Genomic DNA, 12,214 nt, shown 5'->3' on the forward strand with positions numbered 1-12,214 from the left:
CTGTGACCTTAGCGTTGGCGCTTCGGCCCCTCGCAGATAAGCAGACATACTGTAATTGTTTTCCGGCACCTGCTGTAAAAACCAAACCGACACGCTGCAGCACACTGTTTGGCTATAAATAGCTAGGCTGAGATGAAGTGTGGCCGGAAGAATTTCTTTCTTTCTTTCCTTCCCTCTTGTCCTTTTTTCCCCCCTTTCGCTCTCTCCTCACCTGTCAGCCCTACTCTAGCACTATGTGTTATGTTGGGCTTGGAGCTCTGCCAGCAGACAGACGGTTATGTTTATTATTGCAGGCGAAGCTGTTAAACCTCCTCACAGCAGCACACACAGTTGCTGTTTTTCTTTAACCGTTTGTGTTGAATCGGATCCATTGGCTGCACAGCAAAGAGTTTAAATCACACTTGAACGGATGAGTGTCACGTCACAAGCACTCTGCCATACTGTCACCAACCAACACATGGTTTCTTTAAAGAAATTATTTTAAAATATACTTTCAAAGTTAATTTGCTGTTCATTTTTCATCAGTATTGAAGACAGTGTTTTTTAGTTTTTGTTAAAATAACGGTTTTATTGTGAGGGAGTCGGGGTCATGGTGGAGGGTAAGGGCTGGTGATGATGCAGGGGGGGGGTTTACTCTTTATCTTCCTTGTCTTCTCCATGGGTGATGACATAGCACAGGTTCTTGTAGTCTAGGTTTCCAGCGACATCCAGGGGGAAATTTTGGAACATGTCATTTACCTGTGAGAAACAAACAGAACTAATCTATAAACATATGTTATAAGACATTCCTATAAGTTATTTGCTAAGAGTGAGGCAACATTTTTGGGCAACTCAATATCATTGCTATCAAATGTAAGGTATGTTTATGTGAATAGGTTAGGTATGTTTCATATCATAACTTAATCATAACCATTGCCTACATAACCACTTTCTCTAAAAAGATGTATGAATTGATGCAACTGAGTTTCAGTAGACATCTGCATTCTACCCTAAATGACCAATGTAATGATCTTAATTCATCACTCATAAAAACCTCTAAAGACTCCCTATAAGAGCCAAATAGAAAATCCATACCTCATTTTCTGTGAACTTATCTGCTTGAGACATCAGGTGAAGCTTGATGCTATAGGAGTTGAGAAAAATGTTTTTTAGAAATATTTTCAGAAAAACAAGAACCTAATAGCTTTACAATGATAGCATGACAACTATATAGATTGTCCTGGTTTGTTACAAAGAGTAATGATAACGTATTGGTTTCCGGTCAGAAAATACATACTCCTCTCCTTTGAGAATGCCTGTACCCTCTGGGTCAAAGATCTTAAATGCATTCAGAATGGTCTCCTCTGGGTCTGTGCCTGTAAGAATAGAAAATCATTGTTAATGTATCTACTGAATAACTGGCGGGAGAAACCCCCTGCAAACATTCTCAGGTACGAGGCAGCAGATGTTTTTGATAGTATGGAATTCGTGTGGGCTATTGGTCTTATCAGGACTTTTGTGTGTGTCTTTCAGTTTCCTTCCTCTCACCCTCAATCCTTTGCATTTCCTCTATCTCTATCTCTCTCACATGTATTTAGTCTCCCTCCCTCCCTCTCTCTCTCTATCTTTCTCTCTCTCTCTCTCTCTCTCTTTCTTTCTCTTTGTCATAACTGTTCTCTGTCAACATCATAGTCTGTCAGTGGAATGGAATTGCAGAGAGCTCAGTCATAATATTTCTGTGTCTCTCTCTGTGCCCTCACCTTTTAACTTCTCGCCAAACATTGTGAGGAAGATGGTGAAGTTGATTGGTCCCGGGGCCCCCTTCACCATCTCGTCCAGTTCCTCATTGCCCACATTCACACGGCCTACCAAAGACAACAATCAATCACCAGAGACAACAGCTCAATCCAAGAGGCGACATCTGTGGCTGTGATTAAATTAGCAGCGGAACTACCGGGAGTGCTTTCAGATAACAGCTGAAGTCTGTTACAGAATGTACTTCTCACACAGTTGCATCAAACCACTATGTGCTTCCAAATTGTTAAGTAAAGAGAGACTTGCTGTTATATGTTGGAATCAGTTGTTTAGTGTTTGTTTGTTTGTTTGTCTGTGTGTCTGTGAAAAGCTGCTTACCGAGAGCTGCATAGGTGTCCCTCAGGTCATTCTTGTCAATGACGCCATCTCTGTTCTGGTCCATGATGGTGAAGGCCTGAACAAACAAACAAACAAACAAAACAAAGGGTTGTGACTTTCTGCAGTTCTACCAAAAGATCCTCGTCCACAGAATGAACACAGGCCTGGAGTCGCACACAGTAAATAAAATCTGAAAATAACATCACCAAACCAGCATCACTGGAGAACTCCTGAGTTACTGCAATGTCAGAACTCATTGAGAGTAATTCTAATATATTTAATGTATCTGCCACAGGTTATCTTCCCTGTGTGCAAATCTAGTTATTGTGTGATAAATGTCTCCTTTAACAGACCAACCTCCTTAAACTCCTGGATCTGGGCCTGCTCAAACATGCTGAACACGTTAGAGTTGCCCTCGGCAGCCTTCTTCTTGGCTTTCTTTGGTGCCTGAGACAGAGAGAAAGAGAAATGGGGATTTTAAATGATGTGTTATATATATATATATATACTTAAAGAAAAAAACTGTCTGCATATAAATCTAAATCTTTGAAGATTCTTTTTAACACCTTGTAAAAAGTGTTGAGAGAATAGTCTTCTCATATTACACATTTGTCCAGAGCGCTGCCCAAGAGTTTTAAGGTCAACAAGTGGTTTCCATTAACAGGGCTTTCAGCCATGTGCCCAGGGTGGTAAGCTGGCTGCTTTCTGTTTTTGACATTATAATAGTGGAACTGCAGTGACCAAAATATACATGGTTTTCACCACAATACAACTGAGAGTTGGCTTTGAGTTCCGTCAGTGTAAACATGTTGCTTGCCAGAACCGTCCAGTTTTTTGATTTTATAGACTGTACTGTACAAATGCACATGATGGTAGCTCTGTTTTCAGGAAGTTACGATGTCTGTTTAACAAAAACTAAATGATGATATGCATACTGTAAAGTATTATTTGTTCGAGTAATTTAAGGTAAAATGTTTAAAACCTGGATTTCTAGGCTTCTCTTATTTTAGCAACTGCAGTTAACACTGAACAACGCAAAACCAGGATAGCTGTCAAGTATAGCTTAAACTGATTTTACTTCAATTAGGCATGTCATCAGGTTGAATAACATAAAAAAGTATCATTTCAGTATTTTATGAGATGGTAGCTGAAATGTAACCATTAAAATGACATAATATGCCCCTTAAGAAAATTGTCAGCATTGCTATTGTATTATGTTTGTAAAAGAGTGGATGCTGGTGGTATGGCCAAATTAACATACAGCAGGTTATATATTTATGTCTGCAGGTATCATCCATCATAAAATCTGTTGTTACATAAATGTACACATTGCTTTTGAACACAGAGAACAAACACAAACAACAGGATAAGTAATGAGACAAAATAAGAGGAATCAAGTTGACTGTCTCTGTTCTTTCCCCCAGTACACACAGGTTCCACTCCAGTCTGACTTACACTCTGGTCTGCCAAAAGCACACTCTGCGCTGGTGTGAAGCACCATAAGCCACGGAGCACAATAGAGCCATCCCAGTGTGTGGCGAACACAGAAGGAATGACAGAAAGAACTTCAAGGGCACTTGTAGAGTGCAGACCTACGCCAAAGCCTAATACCCTATCCCGCAATGTTTACAAAAGTGAAAAATAATTTGTGGATCTGCTCCGAAATGTTACAGGTTCTTCCTTGGCCCGTGCTACACTCCTCCACCAAAATGATAAAAAATTGGGCCGGTAATTTTTGCGTAATCCTGTTGACAGACAGACAGATAGACAAACAGACAGACAGACAAACCAGCAAACAAATAGCCCTGAAAACATAACCTCTGTGGCAGAGGTCAAGATGGGGAAGAAGAAAGAGAGAAAGCCTACCATCTTTGAAGTATTCTGCTTGGAGCTCCTAATGAGAGATGCCCGAGAGAGAACACTCTGGACCAGTCCCCTCACACTTATATATTGCCTCCGAGAAACACCTGAGCTAAGTTTAGACCAACTGGAGTGGGGTGGGGGGTTCTTAGAGCATGCCATATAGAGGAGACCCCCCCCCCCCCCCCTCTATTGTAATCGACAGATGCTGGATAATCCAAGCCGAGGCGCAAAGGCTTGGCTATCTTAGGCTCATCACTAAGGCCAGGCTACGCAGTGCCTCCCCTGTGGTCTCTAACTCTCTAAGGCTGTGTCGTCAAGGCCACGGTGCAAAGCCCACCGGCTTCACACATCAGGCCATTTACTCGAAAGATGTTGATGCCGCGTCTTGACCCTGAGGATTACTGACACAAATTACTTGATGCCCTCGTTACGTCTGTGGCAGGACAGGACCGTTTGGACAGCTGCTGGTGGTGGTGGTTGTGGTGCCTGGCGGCGGGAAAGAGCTTGTGAAGCAGACAGGGCTCTCAAGGCCAGAAAACAATCGTCAAGTCTACAGTCAAGTCAAGGCAAGGTCAAGCCCATCTGTTATGAACTCAGAACCTGAGGATTTATCCAACGGGGGAGTTCATTTTAAATGAGCTTCCAAGCATCAGTCAGAGTTTATTCATTTTAGGTAAGGTGGGGGCTAAAGATGTTGGTTAGGGTATAATGTTACCCCCCCACCCCAACCTCCACCACAACCCCCGGCGTCCCAAATTTGTCCTCCATTGTCAAGAGTGCTAACAATGAGGCTTGCACTCTCGCTGACACACAAGTCGAAATGCTTTCGTGTTTCTTAATTTAAACGAGCAATTCAAAGCTGCCAAGTTCAGGCCAGTCTGGCAGTGGATCAGTCATGTTCAAACCTGCAGCGACTGACCCTGGGAGGTATAGGAAGGTGCTGGGGAGGTTGGCGGAAAGCCCGTTTTAGCCTGGCCCTTCTAGAATACTGCAAGATGAACCGCTTTTTCTGTGGCGGGAGATGGACGTGGAATAAGTAATGGGGAATGTTCTACTGATGGGCTGTCTGGCACACTGAGAGTGTGCGTTTGTGTGTGTGTGTCCAAATTGTCTGCATGTGAGTCTGTGTATCCATTAGATGTGTATCCAAAGCTGGCCATACATAGGGTTGTGCCCATGTTGGGGGTGTGTGGAGCAGGTGAAGCTGTAAGAAGTCAAGGTCTGGCTGCTACATTCTTATAACGACAAAGCAAATCTCCCTCTGTCAACTAGCTGACGGCTTTCTACAGCTGGGTGGCCTGTCAATCCGTGCCAGGAGCTTCCCTTTCGCACTGTGGCTTCACCTTGATGGCTGAGGAAAAACGCCCACTGTAAATGTCAATCATAGCAGGCTCATGCCCGGCCAATAACGCCCCCTGTGCGTGACCCCCCCCCCCCCCAGCTCAGCTGTCAATAATGTGAGTCTCTTCCCTTCTGTCCCCACTATGCCCTCTGCATTGTGCGAGTTACTCATTCCTTTTGTTCCTCTGTTTATGGGCACTCCTGTTGGCTGTCGGGCTACATTCCTCTTGGCCTTTTTTTCCACTCGTTAATTAAAAAACTTCTGACGCAACAGTCCTTTTTATTCAAAGTACTGCAGTTATTTTTATGTTTTTCGTTCGAAATATCCTTGTACTATCTCGTGGGTTTGTCGAGGTCGGTGTAACGGTTTTATTTCACCTGCTTGTGAAACCTACAATGTCACTCTGGGTGAGCATGGAATAGTGCATAAAGAACAGAATACTGGAAGACAAACAGCAATGTGAATGCTTGCCTAACATTACTGAGCTTTCAACTTACCAACATTGACTTACCAGGACTATCTAAGGTCACACACACACACACACACACACACTGACATACCTGGATGAAATGTTCTAATTGTCCATTAAGAAATAAATGAAGAAATATTGAATATATTGTATACAATCCTCAATAAAACCTATTATAATTTTGTAGCACAGTGTGGAAGGCCTCAGGACTCTTTGACATAATCAGACTGAGTATGTCTAAAAAAAGAAATGAAGCATGTTGCGTAAGTTCTACCCAGAAGACGTATAAGTTATATTTTTATTTCATTGGTTTCAGTCATTCATTATTAGCATCCGTAGGCTATGTCTTCTATTCACCGTCTCACCCAATCACAGAATTGCTTTTAATATGCATGGCTGTTATTTCCCTAAGCTCCCTCTTGCGCTAGCGTTTTCAAGTCACCCTCTTACAATCTGCAGCCACTGTCCAGTGGTGAGGTACTTGCCCATAACGCCTCGACCAGCTGGATCCCATGCCATTATTATTTATCAGTTGCTTGAATGCTTATCAGGGACAAATACCATTTCTTTGTTATATATATATATATATATATATAATATATATTTTTTGTTGTTCAAATATTAAATTTAGGCCAGTTACTATGTCATCCCTCTACTCTTTTATTACATCCCTCTACTCTTTTGTCAGATTGTATGGCAGAATACATTATTCTTTTTGATTTTATATTGTAGTTTATTTGCAGTTACATTGTAGTATCTTTGTGTATTTACCTTTCCCCAGCTGAATCCTCTCATAATATACATATGAGTTGTTTCTGACCTTGACTTTAATATGTGTTTGAAGTGGGGGGTGGGGAGCGGGGGTGTTGAGCTCTTCACCCCCACCCACAATAGATTTCCAAATAACTCACATACACACAAGCAAACAGTCATACCAGTAGTGAGTACTATGTAATACAGCACAATACAACACATGACATGGCTTCATGAATCTGAGTCACCTACTTCCTATGACGAGGGAAACACAGTTACAATTTTCAGTTCAAGAGATATTATGGTGTCTATTAACTTCTTACATAAGTCATTGTGTTTCATAAAAAAATGTAAAAAAAAAAAAAAAACAGAACTAATATTAGGCACTAAAAAAGCAGGAAGGGAAGCTAGTGGCACCTGAGGAGTGTAATACACTTCATTCATTGGCTATAAAGCATGACAGACATGAGATGAGCCAAAACAGACAATGGGCGACTCTCACTGCCCTATAAATCCTAACCGACATTTGAGCACAGTCATCAATGAATGCCATTGTAATAGAGGGCTTTTTGCCAGCTGTAGTGTGTGGTTGAATTCTCTCACTGATTTATCTGAAGTGATACGGCGAGGTGGGGATGTGATCTGACCAGTAGGTGGTGCAAAAGATACAACAATCCCTTATTCTAAATCTGCCCAGGGCGGCCCTCCAAACCTTTGTTCAACTGCATAAATATCTGCCCAACCTCTCCTCATATTTGGTGGGAGCCACGAAGAGTAATGAGACAAGACACATATCCACATATTGCACATGCATGCACACTCATAAACACCAGCATTTTCCCTACCACCACCCCCAACCCACCACCAACACACACACACACACACACACACACACACACACACACACATCAACGGGCATTTCTGGCTAACTTTGCCGACGTCCACATCTCTTCATTTCTGATTGCCTTTGCATTTCCATAATTAAAATGTAATCCAGCATGTCGTCCCTGTAAATGAGGCTTGTTCTCTGGAGGACGATTATCTGATTTAAAAAATGTGTTGAGGAGAGGAGGGAACCCTCGGCATATTAGCGTGATGAGCGGACGGCTCCTAATTAGGCCCCCATGAGATCAGGGCCTAGCGGAGCAGGGAGGGAGAGAGAGGAGAGGAGAGGGGTGGTGGTGGGGAGGATGCGGCGGCAGGGGTCTCCTGTGGGTCTGATAAACAAACTGCCAGTGGGAGAAGAACGCTACACGATTCCCAACCCCTCGCTGAGAATGATGATGCGCTGGCCTGGGCTGCAGGGGCATGTGGGGGAGAATGTGTGTGTGTGTGTGTGTGTGTGTGTGTGTGTGTTTGTGTGTGTGTGTGTGTGTGTATGAGTGAGTGTGCGTGTGTGTGTGAGTGTGTGTGTGTGAGTGAGTGAGAGAGAGAGACTGACTATGTGTGTTGTGTGTGTGTGTATGTGTGTGGTGCAAGGGTGTGCATGCATGTGCATGTGAGTGTGTGTGTGAGATTGACCGCATGTATGTTGGTATATGCAAAGGTGTGTGTATGTAGGGGGAGTGAATTGTGGTATGTATCCAAAGGGAAAATGTATGTTTGTGCTCAGATCAGGGAATATGTGTCTGGCAGTGTGTGTGTGTGTGTGTAAGTCTGCTTGTATGTTTTACGTACGCATGTGCATGCCGCCCTGGATGTATCTCTCTCTGTGAGTTTGTATCTGATGGCAGTCTATTTCCTGGGGTTAACGTACATCCTCTGTTCTGCCTTCAGTCCCATTGCCTGCCACTGTAGTTATTTTTTGTATCTCTCTCAATTCACTTACATAACATTATGCTTCCTCATGCTTATTAGTGCGCAGAACACTGCTGTTCTGTGTAGCTGGGCGCAATATTTTATCAAGGTGTTCTTGTTATGGGTCCTCTTCCACAACAATAACATACAATTCTATGACGTGGATTCATGAGCATTTTGTGACAATTAATATACTGCATGAAATGGCGCATGCCATGCTGAAAAGACCTTGCATTTACATTTAGTTTGTAATTATGTAAGGTCAGTGGCCTAGTGTTATATCATACTGAGAAAACGAGTCCTCTCTTCACCAGTGGTTCTCAAACTTTTCACGGCAGGGCTTTGACAATGAGAAAATGCTATCTTCCAACAACATGGTGCAAAGATAACCTATTAGCTCGTATAGCCTATTACCTGTTTTAATAATAATAATAATAATAATCAGATGCCCATCAGCTGTTAAGTAGATTTTCTTAAACACTTTTTCTACATTTGACTAGCTAACATTTTCAACTAGAAAATGCATTTCCTGAAGGAAATACCAGTGCATGAAATGCAAAGGTTAAGAAAGGAAGAAGAAAAGAAAGAAGAGTGAAAGAAGGAAAGAAGAAAGGAAAGAAGAGTGTAAGAAGGAAAGAAGAGTGAAGAAAGGAAAGAAAAGTGGAAGAAGGAAAGAAGAGTGGATGAAGGAAAAAAGAAAGGCAAGAAGAGTGGAAGAAGGAAAGACAAAAGGAAAGAAGAGTGAAGAAAGGAGAGAAGAGTGGAAGAGGGAAAGAAGAGTGAAAGAAGGAAAGAAGAAAAGAAAGAAGAGTGAAGAAAGGAAAGAAGAGTGGAAGAAGGAAAGAAGAAAAGAAAGAAGAGTGAAATAATGAAAGAAGAAAGGAAAGAAGAGTGAAGGAAGGAAAGAAGAGTGGAAGAAGGAAATAAGGAAAGAAAGAAGAGTGAAAGAAGGAAAGAAGAAAGGAAAGAAGAGTGTAAGAAGGAAAGAAGAGTGAAGAAAGGAAAGAAAAGTGGAAGAAGGAAAGAAGAGTGGATGAAGGAAAAAAGAAAGGCAAGAAGAGTGGAAGAAGGAAAGAAAAATGGAAGAAGAAAATAAGAAAGGAAAGAAGAGTGGAAGAAGGAAAGAAGAGTGAACAAGAGTGGCTCTGGATGAAGAGATAAAGAGAGAGTGAAAATATTGAAAAAAGGAGATAAAAATGGAGTGAAGAAGAGAGATTGAGTGTGAGAGAAAGTTGACAGAGAGAAAGATGGAGAGATGGAGAGAAAAAAAAATAGAGAATGGATGGTGTCTTAATGTTCCTAGTTACAGTTAAATTGAGAGGGACAGAGAGAGAAGAGGTTCTTTGGATTTGGCACAGGTGTCAGTGAAGCATACTAAGGCAGAAGGCAGTAACTTCTATGTTAAAGCTCAGTGGTATGATAACAATGGAATAATGACCCTATTAATTAATCAGTAGTAATACTATTTCATTTATCACAATTACCAATACAATGATTATCACACACACACACACACACACACACACACACACACACACACCATTGAATTATCACATTAAGCACATAAAACAATGAACTTGAATTGTCACATGAAACACATAAAACATCTATGTCAGTCCATTGGGGTGTGTGTGTGTGTGTGTGTGTGTGTGTGTGTGTGTGTGTGAGAGAGAGAGAGAACGATAGAGAATGAGGCCCATTTTCCCCCTCCACATGCCCCCGCTCGCCAAGCGAAGTTACCCGATTTAGATGCACCTTTTTCGGACTAGCCACAGGCACTGGGTGGGGGAATAGCCCGATAGCTTAGCATATCTGCCATGCAATTCTAATGGTAATGCTACCTAGCTTGGTATGCTAACTGTCGGTAGCCTATACATCGTGAAATCAACCAAAATACTGATGTCACTGGCTTTAATTTGATAATGGCATGATAGTAGTACATTTAATATCAGTACATTTGTTTAATTACTGCTGATATTTTACAAATACGTCAAAAACTCATTTTTGACCAAACTTGAAGTTACGGTCTTTTGCCTTAGCACGGCAGAGTAAAGCACAGGTGCAAGCCAGTTTAAAGACCCTATTATGATGTCATAATGGCCCAATGTAAGTCAATGGGAGAAATTTATATTCGTTTTTCTTTAATATCTTAAAAAGTATAAAGTTTAGAAAAGTGAAAAATACATAGCATAAGTGTCGTTTACAAGACCTACGCGACAAAGTTTGAATGAAGTTTCTACGTTAAGTGGTTCGGGCTGAATTAATCGCAGAAAAAGGTAACAAGAATAAGAAGAAGAAGCCTAGGAATAACAATACAGGGCATTTCATGCACTGTAATTAAACTCATCAGCTAATCAGTACACATTCACACTGCATTCTAAAACAGTCTCTGGTTACCCACATGGAAGCTTCATCCACCCTTGCACGCTACACTTTGTTCAAATGAAAGACATTTGTTTTTAAGACAGTACGTACAAAAATCTAAAAGTGTTATAACTATACCTGGTCTCCAATAACTCCGCAGTCTGGGGACCGCCAGTGTAAGGCATGCATTCTCAGCACGCAGAAAGGCTAAACAAATCTGGCAAATTCATCGCCCAGAGCGCCCATTTTTGCGACGAGCAGGCAAGAATATTCTGAACTCTGAACCCGATTCTGCAACTTTGAGCCCGATTGTTGACTAATATATACAGATCTACTGTATGTGAAGGAGAACAATTCAAACAACGCTCTATATCGGCAATACTCTCAAGCTTTTGAATGATATAGTCTACCTGCCCCGTTGCTGAAAACAGTGTCATGCAATGAATGGGCTAAATGTATTCATTATCCCATGTTTTTATAGCCCACAGCAGTATACAGATTGGATGTTTGATGCTTTTTAAATGTGCTTTCAGTAACCTAAGCAGCCTTTGGTTTGCATCGAAAAATTAGGTGAGGTTTAGGCGTAGGCGTAGCCTACTGGTGATTGATAATGTCACCATAAAGACAACTCACTCTAAAGCTGCGGGCCCAACCTCGTTGACCGCGGTGAGCAAGGCGCAGAGCGCTTGTATTATGAAGGCAACCCTGTTCTTGGAATGACTCTGACCAGTAGAGGCACTGTTTGCCAAGTTCAAGTTCAAGTTGAGGAGAAGGTAGGGTCTGAATTACATACGGGCACATTGACTCTTGCTTTTTGAGATATAGGCCTAAGCTGTTGAAACAATAATTCCAATTGCATAAGCCTATATAAATGTTTATTTGCAATACAAGGCAGTGCCTATTTCATTTACTTAACATAATGGAGAAAATGACTGCATCCAATTGTTTTAAACTCATTATATTAATTTCAAGAATCGCATACAAAACTGATATTTGTTATCAATAGGTACACGGCAGACCTACTGTCAACTGCGTAATAGTGTTTATATAATAGTATAACTTAGGACGTTTGAAGGGGTCCATGAGATATCATTTGAAGTTATTAACGATCTATGTAATCCATTATTGATCCAACCAATCAAAGATCAATAGCACTATCGACTAAAGAAAAAACAAACATTAAATATGGTAGCCTATAAAGACAAATGCGCTTAAAAAAAGGATGTTTCAGCATAGCAATAAACTGAGTCTCGGACCAGCATCATTCTTTTCACAGTTGTTGAGAAAATCCGATTCTATTGCTACTAAAGCGTATAAGGCGATATTGAAGATAAATTATGGAATACGGTGCCCTCGCTTACTTGGTGGCGCGTGATCTAAGTAAAATTCCATCCCACGTTTTAGCAGTTTAAGAAATTGCCACCTTCCGTTCAATAATTCTATTCCGTTAAGTCCGTTCAATATCACAGGTTCCTGTTCAATAACTCCATTCCGCACCCCTGTTCAATAAACGA

At 41.4% G+C, this 12,214-nt stretch overlaps 1 protein-coding gene across 1 annotated transcript; it reads right to left on the minus strand.

The window, feature by feature from the left end:
- Positions 1–539: 539 nt before the first annotated feature.
- Positions 540–4,026, minus strand: myl10 (myosin, light chain 10, regulatory). The gene is made up of 7 exons (XM_080839639.1): positions 3,979–4,026; positions 2,470–2,559; positions 2,113–2,188; positions 1,740–1,844; positions 1,277–1,355; positions 1,075–1,123; positions 540–738 (listed from the first exon to the last, which is right to left on the minus strand). The coding sequence occupies exons 1-7, from the start codon at positions 3,979–3,981 to the stop codon at positions 631–633; spliced, it is 510 nt and encodes a 169-aa protein (XP_080695765.1). The 5' UTR covers positions 3,982–4,026; the 3' UTR covers positions 540–630.
- Positions 4,027–12,214: the final 8,188 nt, after the last annotated feature.

This window comes from Sprattus sprattus (genome assembly GCF_963457725.1).
Source record: "Sprattus sprattus genome assembly, chromosome: 1".
NCBI classification, from domain to species: Eukaryota; Metazoa; Chordata; class Actinopteri; order Clupeiformes; family Clupeidae; genus Sprattus; species Sprattus sprattus.

What these genes read in the sequence shown, in the direction of transcription:
- myl10 (XM_080839639.1), bottom strand. An exon ending in AGATCCAGGAGTTTAAGGAG is followed by an intron (nt 2,189 to 2,469) that starts GTTGGTCTGTTA and finishes TTGTTTGTTCAG; the next exon opens with GCCTTCACCATCATGGACCA. An exon ending in GGCATTCTCAAAGGAGAGGA is followed by an intron (nt 1,124 to 1,276) that starts GTATGTATTTTC and finishes CAACTCCTATAG; the next exon opens with CATCAAGCTTCACCTGATGT.